Consider the following 17,906-nt stretch of genomic DNA (forward strand, 5'->3'; position numbering starts at 1 on the left):
TGTAGTGTGATAGCGTCTCCCAACTTCCAACTTCCGCATCCATCACGATATTATATGACTCATAAGAAAAATAAGAACATTATTAAACTATATGATAAATATGAATATATTGGATTTAAAATTTTATACATATACAAAAATATTTTTAAAAACTGCGATAATAAAATATAATGGAAACATAAAATGGTTTAAGATATAGAAACTACTCTTAACACTTATAGCTCTTGAATATGTTGTACACAGAGCTAAGAATATGAATTTTATCGTATACATACATTACACTTAGTTGAACTGTTTTTGAATTGTTTAAAATTATATTATCTTGTTAGAAATGTTTGAATCTCAATTAGCTATATGTACTGAGCAATTTTTCATAGAACTACAACTTTTTGTGTTTTAAACTAAAATCTTTTAACGTTTCAAATCTTTCGTCTTTTATTTATTGAGCTTTCCGAAATGCCAAATAACAATATTAACAAATATTTTTTATAATATTATACATATATTATGTAATAACTAAATTAATAACACAGTTTTAATAAAATTTCAATCCATTAGGAAATACAGGAATATAGAGTATCGGATAATCTTTATCTATTCACATGCGTCCGGATATTTTACGTAAATCGATTTGAATATCATCCTCCACAATACATTGCAGTTGTCATTTGTCATGTGATTCTGATAAGTGTGAGCAACCCACATTTCAAACATATGTGTCTATATGTGAGTGATGTATTTTATCGCAAACAATGTTTACGCATTCTTTTCATTCAAACTTTATAATCTGTCGACACTATTTAAGCTGTTTATTTAACTATTTAAACTATTCTAACAAACAATAGTAATGTAGATCTAACTAGTAATTCTAAGTAAATAATATGTCAATAAGCAATAATGTAAAACAGACATAAAGTATAATTATCGCTAAATGTATATTTAATTTTAAGATTATCATGGACGAAAGTCCAATACAATAAAAGAAACTACTAATGCTACTACTACTACTATTTATTGTTACTTTTTATTTCATACATATAACAATTAATAATTATTTTATTTATTTTCATTAATCATTCTTGTACAAATCAGATATATACGTAGTTTATCATAAATATTATGTAGTTATATATGTTTATGATGAACTTTCCATTTTTACTTACGTGTTATTACTTAAATTGAATTCTAGATATTAAATTTGACATAATCTCTAAATTTGATTAAAATAGTACGTATCAGAAAATTAAAAAGTATTATTATATATTATTATGTTTATATATCACATGTATGTATATATAATATTATATATATTATATATATTAACAACTAAATGTTCATCAAAGATTTCCCTAAACAAATTCTAGATATAGATTCTACGCATATATATGTATGCATATACATATTTATCAAAAGTATAGGTAGCCTATATCGCTATTCCAGGTTGCAGTTACAAAGAGTTCCATGCAGTTTTTGCGATTTGTCACGTATTCCTTCTGAACAGTGCAAATTTTCTGCTGGAAAAGATGTGTGCACAGAAAATAGAATCCTACGATGTATCACAAAAACAACGAGCAATACTAGAATGGAAATACACGAGAAGAGTTCAATTACGTCACAAATATTTAAAAGAAGTTCTCAACCCATCGATGCAAGTAATGCCCGTATGTAGTGATAATTTTTTAACCTTACTTATATAGATTTAATAATAATTTCCGTTGTATCTGAAAAAATGTAACTCATTTAGATTCATTTCTAATTATGTAATGTATGCTTAGTTATTTAAGGTAATTATTAATTTAATTATGGAACAGTCTCATAATTTTATGCAAAAAATGTAATTATGTAACAAGTATTTTTCTCATTGATATAAATTACACGAAAATATCGTTAAAAATTACTTTAATATTAATTTTGATAATTGTTAAAAGACCTTATGATATTTGTATTAAATACGTAATTAATTAATATAGGTGGATGGTGCAGTTCAACGACTAGTTGCATTGAGACATAACCATGATTATGTTTCACATGTAAAGTTTGTACCACATTTACTATTTGGTTTGTTATGGTTTGGAGGCATATATCTTGGTTCAAAACTTCTCGAGAAAGTGAAGGTATATTATTAAATGTTTGTTTAATGAGTATACCATGAACATAAAATTTGTTTTATTTTATAGGATGATGAAGATTATTTGTATCGTACTGGTCAAGTAGCATATGTTGATAGAGAATTTAAATTTATAGAATAACATTTCTTTTTCCAATTGTATATTTGTAGATCTTAAACTTACAATATATATGTCAGCATCTGTACTCTAATACAATAAAATATAAAATAAATACTTCATTAGTAAATATAAAATGCTATAACTATGTACATGTCATTTTATTTACTGGCATTTCATTTTCGCACATATGATTCCATTTTCAATAAACAAAGGAAAATTATTATGAAATGCTGAAATGTTTATCTGTAAAAATAATTTAAATCGACCACAAACAAAACCAAGGAATTCTTTTTTTATATTTTTAATTCAAAGATATTCATTCCTTAATTGTATTGGAATATAAAATTTTATCTTATTACTTTTAATTTCTTTCCTATGTCTTTAATTATCGATCTTCGAGTTGTTTATCACGAGCAACAACTGCATCATCAAATTTAACCATATATGTTGTTCCTTTATGCCAATGTGCAGTGACTTTTGCTTGCTACAAATGCAAATATTTCCAATTAATTCATTACCTAAATAATTTTATAATTTAAATAGTGATATTGACAAAAATTTAATACTCACAAAACCACAATCACAAAGAATAGCTTCAACTATACCAGCAATAAAAGAAGCACAGTTTAGACTTCCTTTATCTTTTGGAACTGATATAAATTTATTTACTAGTGCTTCTTTTTCTATGATATAGTAAGTCCGTTCGTCATCATTTGCATGTTCTAATTTATCAGCTTCACGACCAAACAATGACTTCCATACCGTACTTTTAATAAATAATAAAATATTTAATAATTTTATCTCGCGCTTTCCACCTTTTTCCCGTACAACGAGTAAATCTGTTACTTTATGACCAACCTCTGTACCTATCTCTGCCAATCTAACCAATAAATAGAAAACATTTGTATATAAGAATTTTTAATGAACTTGATTATTTACATACTTATTTTGTAATTCTGGTACGGTGTAAACTCGATTTTGGCAGTATTGCACAAGTTCTGAAAACAGAAGTGCGAAACAACTCAAGCTAACCTCTCCCTTTCCCTTACTTAATGATTTATCAAGTATACTTGTTCGTGTTCGAACTGCTGATATTGTAATACTTGTCATTTCTATAAAATATTTAATATCTAAAGTAATATTTCACTTTCTTATAAACATTAACAAACTCAACACGACAATCGAATTAATAGCAACACTAAGTTTATCTGATAGGTTCGCCATCTGGTGATAGTAAACAGAATTGTTTATTATTCAAGCGAAAATGATAAAACTAAATAAATATATGTCGGAGATGAAAGGACATCGGAGCCTTCCCTTTGGAACTTCGGGAAAATCTCTTAACACCGTAATCTAGATTCTATCATAGGCGTAATTAAACAATTGTCGTCCTTCGACCCGATTGTATTTGTTCGAGATTTGTGATAATGAGCTTGGGCTCGAGGCGACAGCCAGTCGCCGAACGTAGCCGCGGTCGCGGGATGAACGCTTTGTCTAACAAAGGCATGGAGCAATTCTATAGCTCTCCTTAAAAGGGAAATAGTTGTAACACTCGACAATAAACATTCCAACGGTCTCTGTCCCGTAGCTCGCCACACGCAGACCCTATTCTTCGAGTAAGATGATTGCCAGATGTCGATGCGTCTCCGCAGTACATGTTCATATAACCGTTACAAATCTTAAGATTTAGCTAACTAAAGTCCTTCAAACAAACAGTCTTTGTCCCAGCTACGGGAAGATAGGAGAGACCTATTTTTCAACGAACGGCGTCTCCCACTAGCAACTTTCCCTCGAGGGCGACTAGCATCTTTTTTTAACCACCGATATGGAGATTGACCAATTAGCAGCAACGCCAATTTCCCTCACCTTCTGAACGAAGGCTATCCTCGACGAATCCGATGATCTCGTGTTCTCAGACACACCCCATCATAGTTTTCTTCTGCAGCATCATCACGACGGAAAGTCATCCCTCTCGTGAGGTCGTATTAGCGAGTTACTTAGTGTCTGTACGCTCGGTGGATATTCCATGTTTTAACAAAGAGTCCGACTTAGATATTGTGAGCATATTCATCTATCATCCCGTTGACCGCGGATTCGTTATTGAACCTAGGATCATTGTCATTAGTTTCTCGAGTATCTAATTACCACGGTTACTTGTCCAATTCTATAATAATCGTATTTGCACTAGTCAATGTCTTCTCTATTGCATAACGACAATGTGTAATCCAAACGAAGTTTCGTTTCACGCCCCTAACTCTAGTTCTAATGTAAACCCGACAATTGTTTAATTACGCCTATGATAGAATCTAGATTACGGTGTTAAGGGATTTAAGTTCCAAAGGGAAGGCTCCGTATATATATATGCTATTTTATTAATAAATTTTCAAGAAACGATATTACCTGACATCATAGTTTTTTATAATATATATTTCACCTTAGACGGTTAATATCTCAAATCCTCTACCGTACACACATATGACTGATTCATCACTAAAACAATTAAATTTTAATGCCAATTTAGTCAAACATTAATCCGTTAAAACATAATAATGCAGATTATCATAATTAAATATCATAGAAGCAATAAACATACTTTGAATTATACCATGAAGTTAAGCCTTTTACATCCGTTACAAATGTAAAGATTTTCTTCAAAAATGTTACAGATAAAGTGCTATTGTTATAATCATAATGATACATATTTACTTGCTGATCCACTCCAACGCTAAAAATTGTATTTCTTTCGTGAAATATTACTCCTGGAAAATATCTTTTCAAATTAATTGAATACTTTTATCAATAAATTATTTATATTTCTAGCTTACTTTATTTTATTTTTATTCGTTTATATTTTCTAATTGTAATTTAACAAATACAGAATAAATATAAATAATGTTAAGCATTATTTAAAAATATATACTGACATAAAAATTGTAAACGTACCTGTAATTTGAGCAGCATGTGCAGTCGCAGTACTCCATTTTGATAACAATGAAATATGTAATTCTTCCTTCTTACCTTCTAACTGAACTTTAAAACAAATAACATTAAACAAATTATCATCACCACCAGTTGCTAACAAATATTCGCTTTTTTCAATCACTTTTATGTCATATGAGTTAATTCCAGATTGATGTAAATCAAACTTTGCAATGAATACATTTTTGCAGTTGTGAAATTCTTGTTCTTCAATTTGTGGACATATTATAATCTTTGAAATAATATCAGTGAAATCAATAAATCGACCGATTCCATCAGTGGACATTGTTAAGACAATTATTTTTTTATCATATGTCAAAACAGTTATTTTTGTTATACAACGATCCACACACTTTACATGTGCTTTGAGTGAAATATTTTTCACAGTAATATCATACAAAAATACTCTGCAAATAATATTTAAGTAAATATTTGAATAGAAAAATACCTTGATTTTCAAAAATTCATTTTAGATTACAAAAAATAAAGATTATACATATTTCTATGAATAATACAATAATTTCTATAAATATTAATTTAAAATTATATTTCTATGAATATAGAATATCCACAAGTATATTTGTATAAGATACTACATTGTAAATTCATAAATATCAAGCAAAAAATGTACCTTACAAATCCATCTGCACAAGCAACAAAGAGCAATATATAATGTAAATTTATAGAGCAACGATAAACTTCAATATCCATATATCGACTCTCAGGTTGCATATTATAAGAATATTTAGATTCTTGCCACTGCTTTTTATGATAACGATCAAATCCATACAACATGTGAGATGTAATGTCATGACAAGAAATATCTGTACTTTGTAAGGATGTTTTATTATCTTTTATATCAATTTCCCAAACTTTTAATTGTGCTCTTCCACCTCCCGAAAAAATGAGATATTTATTGTAAAAAAGATTAGTTTGTAAATTTAAACAATTTATAAATTTAACACTAGAGATGTGACCATCAAAAATACTCAATGTTTGAAAAGTGAGATTGTTTTTCATCAGTGTACTTGAGATGTAACTAATGCGAAGAGTACTATCTTCACCTCCAGATATGAAAATATTATACTGACCAATTTTAGATATTGGATTGATGCAGTATATTTCCTTTGTATGGAAACCATTCTAAAAATTTAAAAGAATATGCTTTTAATTCCTCTGGGAAAGTATAAAATTTTCAGTATGAAGAAATTACTCACCAATAAAACCGGCAACATGAAAGAAGTTAATGAAAAATTAGATACATATACTTGCTTATTACGAATATATACAAATGTAATAAGTTCATTTTGTAACATACAATCCCATGATCTATGCCCACCACCACAAGGAACTCTTATCAAAGTTCGATGGTGGAGCAGACTATATATTATAAATTCTACCTATAAATAATAACGATGAAAGATAAAAAATGTAAAAAAAAAATATGTATATACATATATATGTATAACATCTGTTTAAATACATATGTATGTACCTCTTTAAATCCTAGTATAAGAACATCATCAGAGGATTTTAAATGGCTGCTAATCCAATCCATTGGCATCTTTTGTTTATGTAAAGCGCATAATAACTTTGCACTTTTATATTTATTTAATTCATAAAACTTTAACATTCCATCACGACCAGTTGATATTAATTTTGAATTCAAAACTATGAAATTTTGAATACCAATTTTTCCATGAACTTTAACAAAAGTTTGGATAGGTTTGTTTTTTGCTTCAGGTACATTTGCTCCATTATATGATACAGATTTTTCAAGCTCAAAAACATGCATATTTCCAGTTCTATCTCCACACACTAATAGTCCTTCATATAAAGCAGCCGCTGTTAACCAACGTTCTCGACTATATGGTAACAAACATATTGATTCTATATTAATTAATCCTGTATAAAATAAAAATTGTAAAAATTAAATGGAAATTTAAATTTTACTAAACAACAGATTATTCTATATTTTATAAAATATACCTCCTTCTGTAAAATTAAATATTTTTAAAATTCCATTTAGGCCACAAATTACTAATTTATTATCTCCTAGCCACTGTACAGAAAATATTTGTGATTCCATTATCTTTGTTTCTATAATCTGTTGTAATTCTCTATTAGCTGCAACTTCTAAAATCATTATGTACAATATTCTTAACAATTAATGCAATTTTATCAATCTTTATTATTACTTTACCTTTGTATATTGTTATATATCCATCTCTTGATGCAAAAGAAACATAGGTGTGGCATAAAGAAACCTCCATAACACAATATGTACTATATTTCTTTAAATACAATGACCCTAGCAGACTATTATAATAATTGTTAAATATAAATAAAGTAGCATTTTCATCAAAAATTAAAAGGTTACCACTTCTTAAGTAACAAACATATTTTGGCACAGTGCATGTATGTATTTTTGGTATTAATACAGCTTTTTGAACATAACCATTAACAAAAGGCCATGCATAAACTGCACCATCAGCACCACCAGTGAAAACACTTTTATTATCATTTGATATGTCAATACTCCATATAGCAGCACCATGGTGAGCACAAACTTTGTTAAGTAGTTTACCATCCAATGACCAGATGCATATAAGAGAATCCTTCGATTATGAACATGAAAATAAATTATTTTTATTATCAATTGTTTACTATGTATACATAATGATATATACCTCTCCTATTGTAAATAAAATTTCATTTTTAATGATAGATTTCCACACTCTAGCTGTATGACCAAACATTGTTCGCATTAGTTTTATATTAATTTCTTTCCAATTTGTGTTCACTGATTTTCTTTCCAATGTAAGCTTACAGTCTTTACTTTTGTTGTTACTTATTTTCCATAATCTGACTGTTCTGTCATCTGAGGTAGAACAAATAATTTGTGTAGCTATATCATATGTGATTGAAAAGATTACACCCTAGAATTGAGTTCATTTGCATTCTTAAACTTTAACATAATGCATAAAAAAGGACATTGCTTTAGGTAATATATTACGAACATTGTGCCCCTGTAAACGATGTAAAACTGGAGATATTCTAGAATGACAATTATAATTTATTTGCCATATCAATATTTCCTGATATACAGTTCCACTAAAAATAATTAGATCTCTATTACTGTTATTTAACATGGAGCCAGCGTATCTAATAATAAAGTTAAGATTAATGTTAAAATATTTTGTTTAAATATATAAATATAAGGATACAGAATACATCTTTCTTCGCAACATATGCTTTGATAGCATTCACTAGATACGTTATAAATACAAACATTATTGTGTGCTAAAAGAACACATAGATAATCGAATTCATCAAATATCACCCATTCTGCTGCCACAATCCAATCATTAAGTCTTTTTTTATTAGAATCTTCTTCAATCCTAAAATATATACTTTCTTATGAATATATAGATAAATAAAGTATAATACTTAATAAAACAAATATTATATGTATATTACTTAAACATACATCAATGTTTCTTGTTTATGGTAAATTTTATATGTAGAAAAATAGTTAGCACCAAATACAGTTAATTTGTTATTAGGGCCCTCAACAATTCCATGTATATTATATGGATAAAGACAATTTATTTTTTTTTCCAATTTGTATGTTTTGGCATTAAAAATATATAGTACACATCCCATACCTATGTATAATTTGAAAAGGAAATTATAAAAATTACAAAATATAAATATGTATTACTATTTAAATGGAGAAATGAAGATTTGGTTATAACTTTTATTTATTGTGAAAAAATTACATATATGATACTAACCTACAAAAATGAAATTATCAACACAGCGAATGGCAAGTACATCGGTACATAGAAATTTTGAAAACATTTTAAATATTAAGTTTTACTACCAAACACTTTTAATAACCGTATATCAAAATAAAATCATCTGATCGTCAATAGACATTAAAACTTACACATTTAAATCAATATGAAAATTCATTCTCTCTTCACACACGAAAATTTGAACATTCGCGTGATTATCTGACGTACTTTTCATTAAATATGTATATGCACTGTATACTATGTACATATGTGATGTTCATAATTTCTCTCAATATACATACTAATGTAAAATTATTTTGGACAAAAGATTAGGAAAAGGTATATTTTAAATAATAAAAATAGCGTAATGTCGAAGGAACAATAAATTTGTTCGAAATAATTATATTTCATAAACCATTATTCAAAATTTTAGTGTAAAGTATATTTTGATTGTTTTAAAACTTTTACTAAATAGTCTATGTATCTGTCGTCTTAATAATTTAATGTGAATTCAACATTAAATATGTTTTAGGAGAATAGGAAATACTGTCTTACTCGGAATTTATATATTTTTACAAAAAAATATAATTTTAAATGAAAAGTTCAAACAATCATTAAGGCAATTACTATTTAACAAGAAAAGTAATAATGTGGGTGTTTGGTTATGGTTCACTGATATGGAAAGCGGACTTTCCTTACGAAGAAATTCTCGTTGGATACATCAAAGGATATATCAGAAGATTTTACCAGAAAAGTATAGATCATAGAGGAATACCTAGTAGAGTACGTATTATAATTATTGTGTGTTAAACTTCTTTAAGTAATTTTTTTCACTTAAAACATCTTTTAACATTTGCGATTAAATTATGTACGTTTTTTAAATTTCAAATTTCAAATTAATTTGGGATTTTCTTTTTTTTTGTGTTTTGCAAATAATGTTTTGCAATTAAAGGATTAATTAGTTTTCTTTAAGAAAAGTAAAAATCAATTTTTGTAATTATTTCTTCATTAATAGAATTTGATATGTGTATGGTTATGTTATGGTCTAAAAATTTAGATATTACATTAAGTGTAAATTATTTTATTACTTATTAACAATTCATATTATGTTGACTTTTATGTAATGTATAATACATAGTTTTTAAGTATACAAACAATGGTATTTTGTTATAGCCTGGTCGTGTTGTAACATTACTTAATTCTGATAATCCTAATGATGAAGTATGGGGTGTTGCTTATAGAATATCACCCCAAAATATAGATAAAGTAGTAAAACACTTGGATTACAGAGAAAAAGGAGGTTATGAAAGAAAAAGTGTTCTCTTTTATCCATCTTATTCCATTAAAAATACTGCACCATATTCTTTAACAGATAATACTTTTCCAAATGATCTTAAAAATAAAAAACTATTATCATCAGTTTCAGAAAATATGCGATTTTATATCACAATTTACATAGGTGGTGAAGATAATCCAAATTATGCAGGTGTAGAGGACATATATACAATAGCAAAACAGATACTAGTGTCTCATGGTCCTAGTGGAACAAATACAGAATATTTATATAATTTGGCATCTGCAATGCGAGTAATAGCACCAGGTATAAATGATGAACATTTATATACACTCGAGGCAACTGTGAAAATGTTAGAGCAAGAAAAAAATATGGAAATGAAATTGGATAAAAATTTATGTGATAGTGAGAATGGATAAGAAATGTGTTTCTTTAATAATATATTTCAGAGCTGAATAATGTAACCAAAAGTTTGTACTTAAAACATTGGAAAATAGGCAAATTATTTGTATTATCTGTGTAATTAGAAAAAATAAATAAAACCTTTGTATAGTATGAAATTTTATATCTTCACATAATATAAATAAAAGTAATTTATAATTGACAATAGAAATGTATAATAAGAAAGGGATGTTATTTTTATTATAATATATTACCATATAGTACTCTTATTTAAATATCTATCAATTTGTACATAATAAGAATGAATGAATGTAAAAAGCTTCAGTTTATAAAATGTAAAGATGTATTCAAAAATCATTCTTGTTTACTATTTATACATGTATAAATATATATTATGTTAACCAATAAAGTGGCATAACAAATGTAAAAATTAAAAGCTAGCTCATAAACTACATCTATGGAATACTAATAGTTCAAAAAATTTTTTCTATATTATATTAAATCATCTGATATTACAAAAGTGATCACATACTTATAACTTATGTATACTTAAGGTTCCTTCCTAACTGTAATATTGAGAAAGAAAATGTCAAGAATAAAATGATTATATCAGTAGATTTTAACAAAAATATTCCACATATTGCTGAAATACATATATGTGCATCATTTCAAATTTTTAGTATTGCAATAAAATTAAGATCATTAATCTACATTATTATTACTATTATTTATTTATTATTTATCTTGTTCATCCTTTCAGACTTTGTGGAGCTTTGGTCTTTACATCTAATCATCTATTTTTTTCTAATATTTAGCAGTACAATGATATTGATACAATAAGATAAGTAAAATACTAATAAATTTAACATATAAATTTAAGATCCAGTAGCAAGTTAATAGTGCTACAACAAAATAAAATAACATATACATAGATATAAATATTTGGGGGAAAAGGGTGAGTGATATTTGGACGAAACATGAGGCTTCCAGGTGATTAGATAAAGGTCACGGAAGTTCCTCAGAGTGATCTTTGACCAATCGGGTCATTACAATTAGCTAAATTACCCATCGGAAATAATTGCATTTATTGCACGCTCGACTATTGAGAACATGATGATCATAAAAAATTACAGGCATTGTTACCATTGCTGAACAAAATCATGCTAAGTGCTAGTGTCCCAACTTAAAAATAGCCTCTTGTCTTCGAAAGCGGGTGTCAAAAAGTTATCTACGGAAATCCTCACGTTTTTTGTTCCTATGCTACGTATCTGTGCTGTCTTCTGCTCCTATATCACGGCACAATCATTAACCTACATGTTAATACTATTTAATACCAATATAAAATTTAAAATTATGAAATAATGCTATATTCAAACTAGATTTATAAATAGAACATTCAATTCTAAAATTAATGAAAATTATTTGAAATAATATAACTGCAGTGAAGATAATAAATTATCTAAATATAGTGACATCATATTTAAAATTTTTCGCAGAGAGATTTACGCTTATGGAAGGACTATTACGCATGAGCGTATGGAAGCTCGTAATGATCAGCTGAACGTTCATGACTTCGCCATTTCTTATTGTTAAAACAACTGTCAAACGGAATAGTTCGTTCGTGAATCTGTTTCCTATCCGTATCGACAAATACGATAAAAAAGCCAAGATTGGGTGATCTATCGACGTAACAGCGTTTCGGACGCATCCGGGTAAATCTTTGCTTTTTTTTTGTAAATATCATTGTAGTGCATAAAGTGTTTATAAAATATATGTTCAAATGTCTAACTAAAACAAAATGGTGGTAATGAGAACAGAGAAAGAGTTCGACGAATATACTACTGTATATATGTACTTCTAATTATTTGATTATTTATGATATGTCTTTTATATGATATAATATAAATTAGTTAAGATAATAATGATAAAGCTTTTGACAATACTACAAAATTGGAACTTTATATATAATGAATAATCGCGATAAAAATCTAATTTTTCTTTCTACAAATTAAATGACAGGAGTAAATGAGATCTCTATAGTTCTTGGCATTTGAGAGTAAATAGCATAATATTTATTTACGATTAGATAAAGAAAATGTGGATCGCTATGAAATTTATTTAATAATGAAGTATGATAAATTGTATAAACTCGTGTCAAATATAACAAAAATAAGATGAGATACTCTCTCTCTCTCTCTCTCTCTCTCTCTGTGTGTGTGTGTGCGTGTGTGCGTGCGCGTGCGCGCGCGCGCGCGTGTATATATATAAATATAAAAGATAAGAACTATATTCCATAGACTCGCATTCAACATTTTAAAGTTTATGTTTTCATAAAGTTATTTTTTATTGCTCATTATTTACAATACATACATTTTTATTTTTGTTGAAATAATTTGTTAATTCTTATTTAAATGATCATTGAAATTCTATCATTTGCAAGTAAATGATTAAATTCGTTTATTAACCAAAGATTTCATATATTATTTGATCTTAATACTACTTTACAGTTAACTTCGTCCAAATTCGTGCATATTCGTAGTAATTCGGATATTGCTCATCCGTGACGATTCGCATAGCAGATGCGAATTAACAGTATCATTCGAGTACGCGTTTATATAGAGTGTATACTTTGCTCTTCGTAGGAGCTCGTTGCTCTTACGTAAAGAAAAAAACAATATATACCTATAGATTTCGATGATTCTGTGATTTCATAATACCACATTGTCTAAAATAAATGATAAGTGTGTACATTAATTTGCTTTTATATATGGGAAAATATTATAGGTATGAATCTTGTTACTAACAACGAATTGATCGTTGATCAACATAAACATTTCTTTCGTTAAGTGATACATTAGTTCTTCATAAATTGCGAGGATCAATTTCTTTATAAACAATTTCCTTTGTTTTATATCTTTCATTACATCATTCATTATTGTTTTATATCTTGTCATTACCTATAATGTAATTCAAATTAAGCATCTCGTAGTAAGTTATAATATTATGAACTAAACCATTATTTCATATATTGTTTTATGATTTGTTTGCATATTTTCATTGCTATCACCAATACAGTAATTTTTAAACAGCTTTTCAGGTCAGTGAAATTTATAAACATATATATGTAAATATGTGATTTTAGTTTTTATACATATATCTTTCCAAAACTAATAGTTTTTATTAAATCTTTTTATTTTATCCATGTTTCAGGACAAATTTGCATTGAACTTTTAATTTCAGTTAAATACTCTTCCTTATATTTAACATATTTAATTGAAAATATTTTTATTTGGACATTTTTGGCTCGTTTTGAATTGACGTATGATACAAATAATGGAAGACTTAGACGCACTTAAGTTCTTTCAATTCTGACAGTACATTGCATCAGCTGGTTATATATCTTCTCGTTTTGTCGTTTTGATAATATATGACAATAATACGACTTAAGTATTACCAAATAAATAAATTACACATTTCTATTCGATATTTCGCATTAGAATATTCTCGAAAATCATTTTACAGTAGCCTATTATTACATTATAAACTATCGTTATATTATTTTGTCTTATTTTGCAAAATTTATTAACTATTTCCTTATTATATTGATGACTTATATTTTTACAATATTCGATTTTTTTTGTAATTCTATACCTTTATTACGTTATCATTTTATTTACATGATTTTGGAAGCGCTATTTATAAAATAGGACACTATTCTAAATTGAATTCTTTTAAATTAAACCAAAAATAATAAATTCAGCTCGTTTGTAATAATATATTTAAACATTTTATAATGACTGTAGTTCTACAAAAATATTATCACGGCAAAGAATTTTGACTCAATTTATTTTAAAAAAGGAATCATATAAAAGAAAAAGATACAAAATCGAAAGCGCTCGAAGTTATTTCGAATTATATATAGATGATTTTCTAGTACATTCCTGAAACTTTCAAGTATATAAATCTATTGATGGCGCGTGGATGCAAACTCGCACACCTTACACAATAGCAAAGAACAGAAGTAAAAATAAGAAGCTGGAATAAAATTGTTACAAGTTTTAGTATTAAAATAACATAGGAACAATTGTCACGAAGAAAATATGGTCTTCTTATAGTGTATTAAAGAAAAAAATTATTCTGATATTTGTTATTTCTCTGTAATTTATTAAAATAGTTAAACAACTTATACAATTTTTCGACTATATTTATGTTATTAAAGAATAAGTTATTTATCACAAACTGTTATGTTAAATTAAACATTCTAGAAACAGATATATTTATTATCTTTAACATAATAATTTAGACAATAATAGATCTTTTAAATAATAATTTTAATATAAATATTTTCTGTTTATAGATACAAGGCTAGCCAGCTGCGCCATTCTTGTTGTGTGACATTCATATCATCAGCTACACTACGCATATTTTGCATTGCTTTATCTTTTAATTATTGCCGTAGTGAGCTGTCAGTCACACATTGCAGGAATGGACACATCGGGCTTGCCTGTACCGGATGCAATCCACCCGCTACTTGAACAACTGCAAGAAGCTTTGGTTCTTGAAGTAAAGTATCAACCTAACCTTCCGTTACCTAATATATCACAAGTATGTATATAAATCATATAGAATAATAGAACAATTGGGTATCTGTAAAATATCATAAGTAATTTTATTTTATATGAAATATTTTTTCTCCTTTCAGAATGATGACATAACAATTGGAGCTCGTGATGGATCAGCCCATGTTTTAAGGTGTTTGAAAGTATGGTATGATCTACCATCGGATGTATTTTTTGTTGCCATCAATTTAATGGACCGTTTTTTAACAAAAATGAAAGCAAGACCAAAATATATGGCATGTATCAGTGTATCTGCTTTTCACATAGCTACTGTTCAGTTAGCTCAGTCACTGGATGCTGACCACTTAGTCTCAATTTCTCAGTGCAAATGCACTGGAGGTGATCTTAAACGTATGTCAGAAGTAATACGGAATAAGTTAGAATGGGCACCTGGTACTCAACCTGTTACATCTTTAACTTTTCTTCGTTTATTCAATGCAATGTTTCTTGCAATTGCATCACAACTAGGGCTAGGAGACATGTATACCAGTATTGTAACGGTAATAATTTTTATTTATGTAAAAATAGAAGACTTGGTTATATTACTATAATGATATATCAATTTGATTGCTTTATTTTAGGAATCTGAGCTTCTACTTAGGTTAGAAATGGTTGCATGTGATGGTAACTGTGCAAGTTTGAAGTCGTCGGAAGTAGCACTTGTTCTACTCTGCACATACTTAGATGGTGCAGTGAACCGATTAGATACTAATACAGATATTCCCATATCTACTACTGCTATTCCTAGTTCCTCTACTATCAATGCATCTGTAACATCAAGGCATCAAATGCTTAGACTTTTGGACTTTGCTATAGAACTTCAGAAAATATGTAAGGTAACGTTATAATAATTTAATGAATTTTAAATCTTGTAAATATAACAGGTAAAACAATAAATGATTGGTATATTACGTTTATAGATTTCAGACACAAGCTTCTTTTCCACACATGAAGCTGTGGGTGCTGTATTGAGCAAATACAATGCTCAGGAGCAAACCCCTCACAGGCAAAGACTGATATGGAGATTATCTTCTCGTACAGCACGTCTTTTACGTCCAACTGATAAATTTACTTCTGTATTACCTGTTATCGCCGAACATACTCCGGTTCCTTCGCCGAGTAAAATTAGGTATACTTTCTATGCTCGTATGTTTGCATAACATTAAGTTTAGGAATTAAATTGAATATAAATATTAAGCATTTTGACAATTTGAACAAATATTTTTTATATATATTAATAGATTTACAACTTCCTTTTTGTAGAAAAAATCGTAAGTTCGGTCGACGTCATGGGAATAAGAGACGTTAAATGGCAGTATTGAGGCCTTAAAGTGAGTTACTATATTATCATACCAACTATAACTATAAATATTAGTAAAGTACGCAGAATATATTACAACTATATGTGATGGTGGATTATTTTTAAGGTGCTGAATCAGATGTTTAATATTTATTCAACATACCGAACAAGAGAAGAAATTAGACTTTAGTTTAAAAATAAAAATAAATTTTGTTAAAAGTTAAATAGAAAGTACAAATATTAATGTATTTATGTCGAATAGGAACAATTTGAAGTACCTCTTTTTATATCAAAATTTGGTTTTCCATATATGAAATGTATTGAAAGACACACACACACACACACACACACACACACACACACACACACACACATTTTCTACTTGTATCATACATTTTATAAACGAACGAGGAATTTCGTTCTCAAATTTATCAGTTATTGCTATTATATGAAATACGTGAGAGAGAGTGCCGTAAAAAGAAAATGAACAAGTCATATGGTAGTAACATTAATGTGATATAATGTCCTTTATAATTCGTATATTATGAATAGAATATTATAAATATATGCATACACTTGCAAAACGTTAAAAACACAAAGAAATTAATTATATGTGAGTATAAATATAAAGTTAAAAAATTATTTTAAAAATGGTGAATTATAAAAGATGAATGAAATTATTTAGGATGATCAAAATGTTTAATAAATTTTAATGCTGAAAATTATGCAAAATTTAAATTACTATTTAATGTTTTGTCGCGAGATTGTATTTATGTATCTAAGAAGCATACGAATGAATGTAAATAAGAAATTTTTTATTAAATGAGTTTCGAATATCTTCGTTAAGAAAAAGAAACGTAACTGCATATTTACATTAAATGATTTAACCTTTTGTGATCAAATTGTGATCTTTACATCTCTTATCACACATTTTTTTCAGTGGATATATTATTTCAATGTTAATAATTAATTATTAATCTTGTTATATGTTAATTGGCTATCAATATTTAATAAATTGCAATTAAAAGAATCTTAAAAAGGAACAATTGCCTTTAATATATGTATGTAGGTCATACTTAATTTAAAAATTAGATAATGTTTTTGTACAAAATTCTTACACGGTATTTCAAGAATATTATGTATATATTACATGTTGTGAATAAATACAATGAAGAGCACAAAAGGTTAGTAACAATCTTGAAAGCTTTGAGCGAACATTTTTGAAAATCAACAGAAAAAATATTAGCTGTGAAAGTATAATTACATGTAAAATTAATTTAACAT

The 17,906-nt window shown here is 27.5% G+C and overlaps 5 protein-coding genes across 9 annotated transcripts; 3 read left to right on the forward strand and 2 right to left on the reverse strand.

The window, feature by feature from the left end:
- The first annotated feature begins 633 nt into the window (after positions 1–633).
- On the forward strand, positions 634–2,342 carry LOC117211119. The gene is made up of 4 exons (XM_033454717.1): positions 634–726; positions 1,441–1,661; positions 1,971–2,114; positions 2,178–2,342. Exons 2-4 carry the CDS (start codon positions 1,524–1,526, stop codon positions 2,247–2,249), a joined length of 354 nt encoding a protein of 117 aa, XP_033310608.1. The 5' UTR covers positions 634–726; positions 1,441–1,523; the 3' UTR covers positions 2,250–2,342.
- Positions 2,343–2,507: 165 nt separating this feature from the next.
- Positions 2,508–3,470, reverse strand: LOC117211118 (trafficking protein particle complex subunit 5). The gene is made up of 3 exons (XM_033454716.1): positions 3,172–3,470; positions 2,799–3,108; positions 2,508–2,712 (listed from the first exon to the last, which is right to left on the reverse strand). The coding sequence occupies exons 1-3, from the start codon at positions 3,336–3,338 to the stop codon at positions 2,614–2,616; spliced, it is 576 nt and encodes a 191-aa protein (XP_033310607.1). The 5' UTR covers positions 3,339–3,470; the 3' UTR covers positions 2,508–2,613.
- Positions 3,095–9,213, reverse strand: LOC117211115 (WD repeat-containing protein 6). Of its 2 annotated transcripts, XM_033454709.1 has the most exons (14): positions 9,005–9,071; positions 8,698–8,875; positions 8,435–8,608; positions 8,228–8,372; positions 7,898–8,146; positions 7,411–7,825; positions 7,197–7,343; positions 6,703–7,112; positions 6,425–6,607; positions 5,839–6,350; positions 5,172–5,614; positions 4,822–4,987; positions 4,629–4,718; positions 3,095–3,226 (listed from the first exon to the last, which is right to left on the reverse strand). In XM_033454709.1, exons 1-13 carry the CDS (start codon positions 9,069–9,071, stop codon positions 4,664–4,666), a joined length of 3,144 nt encoding a protein of 1,047 aa, XP_033310600.1. In that variant the 3' UTR covers positions 3,095–3,226; positions 4,629–4,663. The 2 variants fall into 2 exon arrangements, with proteins under 2 accessions (XP_033310600.1, XP_033310601.1); XM_033454710.1 differs by lacking the exons at positions 3,095–3,226; positions 4,629–4,718 and having other exon boundaries at positions 4,861–4,998; positions 9,005–9,213.
- Positions 9,014–10,861, forward strand: LOC117211117 (putative glutathione-specific gamma-glutamylcyclotransferase 2). 3 transcript variants are annotated; one of them, XM_033454715.1, is made up of 3 exons: positions 9,014–9,036; positions 9,586–9,790; positions 10,181–10,861. In XM_033454715.1, exons 2-3 carry the CDS (start codon positions 9,656–9,658, stop codon positions 10,718–10,720), a joined length of 675 nt encoding a protein of 224 aa, XP_033310606.1. In that variant the 5' UTR covers positions 9,014–9,036; positions 9,586–9,655; the 3' UTR covers positions 10,721–10,861. The 3 variants fall into 3 exon arrangements, with proteins under 3 accessions (XP_033310606.1, XP_033310604.1, XP_033310605.1); XM_033454713.1 differs by lacking the exon at positions 9,014–9,036 and adding an exon at positions 9,259–9,346 and having other exon boundaries at positions 9,540–9,790; XM_033454714.1 differs by lacking the exon at positions 9,014–9,036 and adding an exon at positions 9,264–9,346.
- Positions 10,862–12,258: 1,397 nt separating this feature from the next.
- On the forward strand, positions 12,259–17,261 carry LOC117211165 (cyclin G). Of its 2 annotated transcripts, none has more exons than XM_033454809.1 (7): positions 12,259–12,415; positions 15,061–15,308; positions 15,406–15,822; positions 15,904–16,158; positions 16,243–16,451; positions 16,586–16,653; positions 16,750–17,261. In XM_033454809.1, the coding sequence occupies exons 2-6, from the start codon at positions 15,189–15,191 to the stop codon at positions 16,629–16,631; spliced, it is 1,047 nt and encodes a 348-aa protein (XP_033310700.1). In that variant the 5' UTR covers positions 12,259–12,415; positions 15,061–15,188; the 3' UTR covers positions 16,632–16,653; positions 16,750–17,261. The 2 variants fall into 2 exon arrangements, with proteins under 2 accessions (XP_033310700.1, XP_033310701.1); XM_033454810.1 differs by lacking the exon at positions 12,259–12,415 and adding an exon at positions 13,325–13,487.
- Positions 17,262–17,906: the final 645 nt, after the last annotated feature.

The sequence above is a fragment of the Bombus bifarius genome, unplaced genomic scaffold (assembly GCF_011952205.1).
Source record: "Bombus bifarius isolate JDL3187 unplaced genomic scaffold, Bbif_JDL3187 scf7180000008218, whole genome shotgun sequence".
Lineage (NCBI taxonomy): Eukaryota > Metazoa > Arthropoda > Insecta > Hymenoptera > Apidae > Bombus > Bombus bifarius.

What these genes read in the sequence shown, in the direction of transcription:
- LOC117211119 (XM_033454717.1), top strand. Translation starts at nt 1,524, where the DNA reads ATGTGTGCACAGAAAATAGAATCCTACGATGTATCACAAAAACAACGA. An exon ending in CATCGATGCAAGTAATGCCC is followed by an intron (nt 1,662 to 1,970) that starts GTATGTAGTGAT and finishes TAATTAATATAG; the next exon opens with GTGGATGGTGCAGTTCAACG. An exon ending in AACTTCTCGAGAAAGTGAAG is followed by an intron (nt 2,115 to 2,177) that starts GTATATTATTAA and finishes TTTATTTTATAG; the next exon opens with GATGATGAAGATTATTTGTA.
- LOC117211118 (XM_033454716.1), bottom strand. Translation starts at nt 3,338, where the DNA reads ATGACAAGTATTACAATATCAGCAGTTCGAACACGAACAAGTATACTT. An exon ending in GTACCAGAATTACAAAATAA is followed by an intron (nt 3,109 to 3,171) that starts GTATGTAAATAA and finishes TTTATTGGTTAG; the next exon opens with ATTGGCAGAGATAGGTACAG. An exon ending in TTCTTTGTGATTGTGGTTTT is followed by an intron (nt 2,713 to 2,798) that starts GTGAGTATTAAA and finishes TTGCATTTGTAG; the next exon opens with CAAGCAAAAGTCACTGCACA.
- LOC117211115 (XM_033454709.1), bottom strand. Translation starts at nt 9,071, where the DNA reads ATGTTTTCAAAATTTCTATGTACCGATGTACTTGCCATTCGCTGTGTT. An exon ending in ATCGTTTACAGGGGCACAAT is followed by an intron (nt 8,147 to 8,227) that starts GTTCGTAATATA and finishes ACTCAATTCTAG; the next exon opens with GGTGTAATCTTTTCAATCAC. An exon ending in TGTGCAGATGGATTTGTAAG is followed by an intron (nt 5,615 to 5,838) that starts GTACATTTTTTG and finishes TATTATTTGCAG; the next exon opens with AGTATTTTTGTATGATATTA.
- LOC117211117 (XM_033454715.1), top strand. Translation starts at nt 9,656, where the DNA reads ATGTGGGTGTTTGGTTATGGTTCACTGATATGGAAAGCGGACTTTCCT. An exon ending in ATAGAGGAATACCTAGTAGA is followed by an intron (nt 9,791 to 10,180) that starts GTACGTATTATA and finishes ATTTTGTTATAG; the next exon opens with CCTGGTCGTGTTGTAACATT.
- LOC117211165 (XM_033454809.1), top strand. Translation starts at nt 15,189, where the DNA reads ATGGACACATCGGGCTTGCCTGTACCGGATGCAATCCACCCGCTACTT. An exon ending in CGTTACCTAATATATCACAA is followed by an intron (nt 15,309 to 15,405) that starts GTATGTATATAA and finishes TTCTCCTTTCAG; the next exon opens with AATGATGACATAACAATTGG. An exon ending in CCTTCGCCGAGTAAAATTAG is followed by an intron (nt 16,452 to 16,585) that starts GTATACTTTCTA and finishes TCCTTTTTGTAG; the next exon opens with AAAAAATCGTAAGTTCGGTC.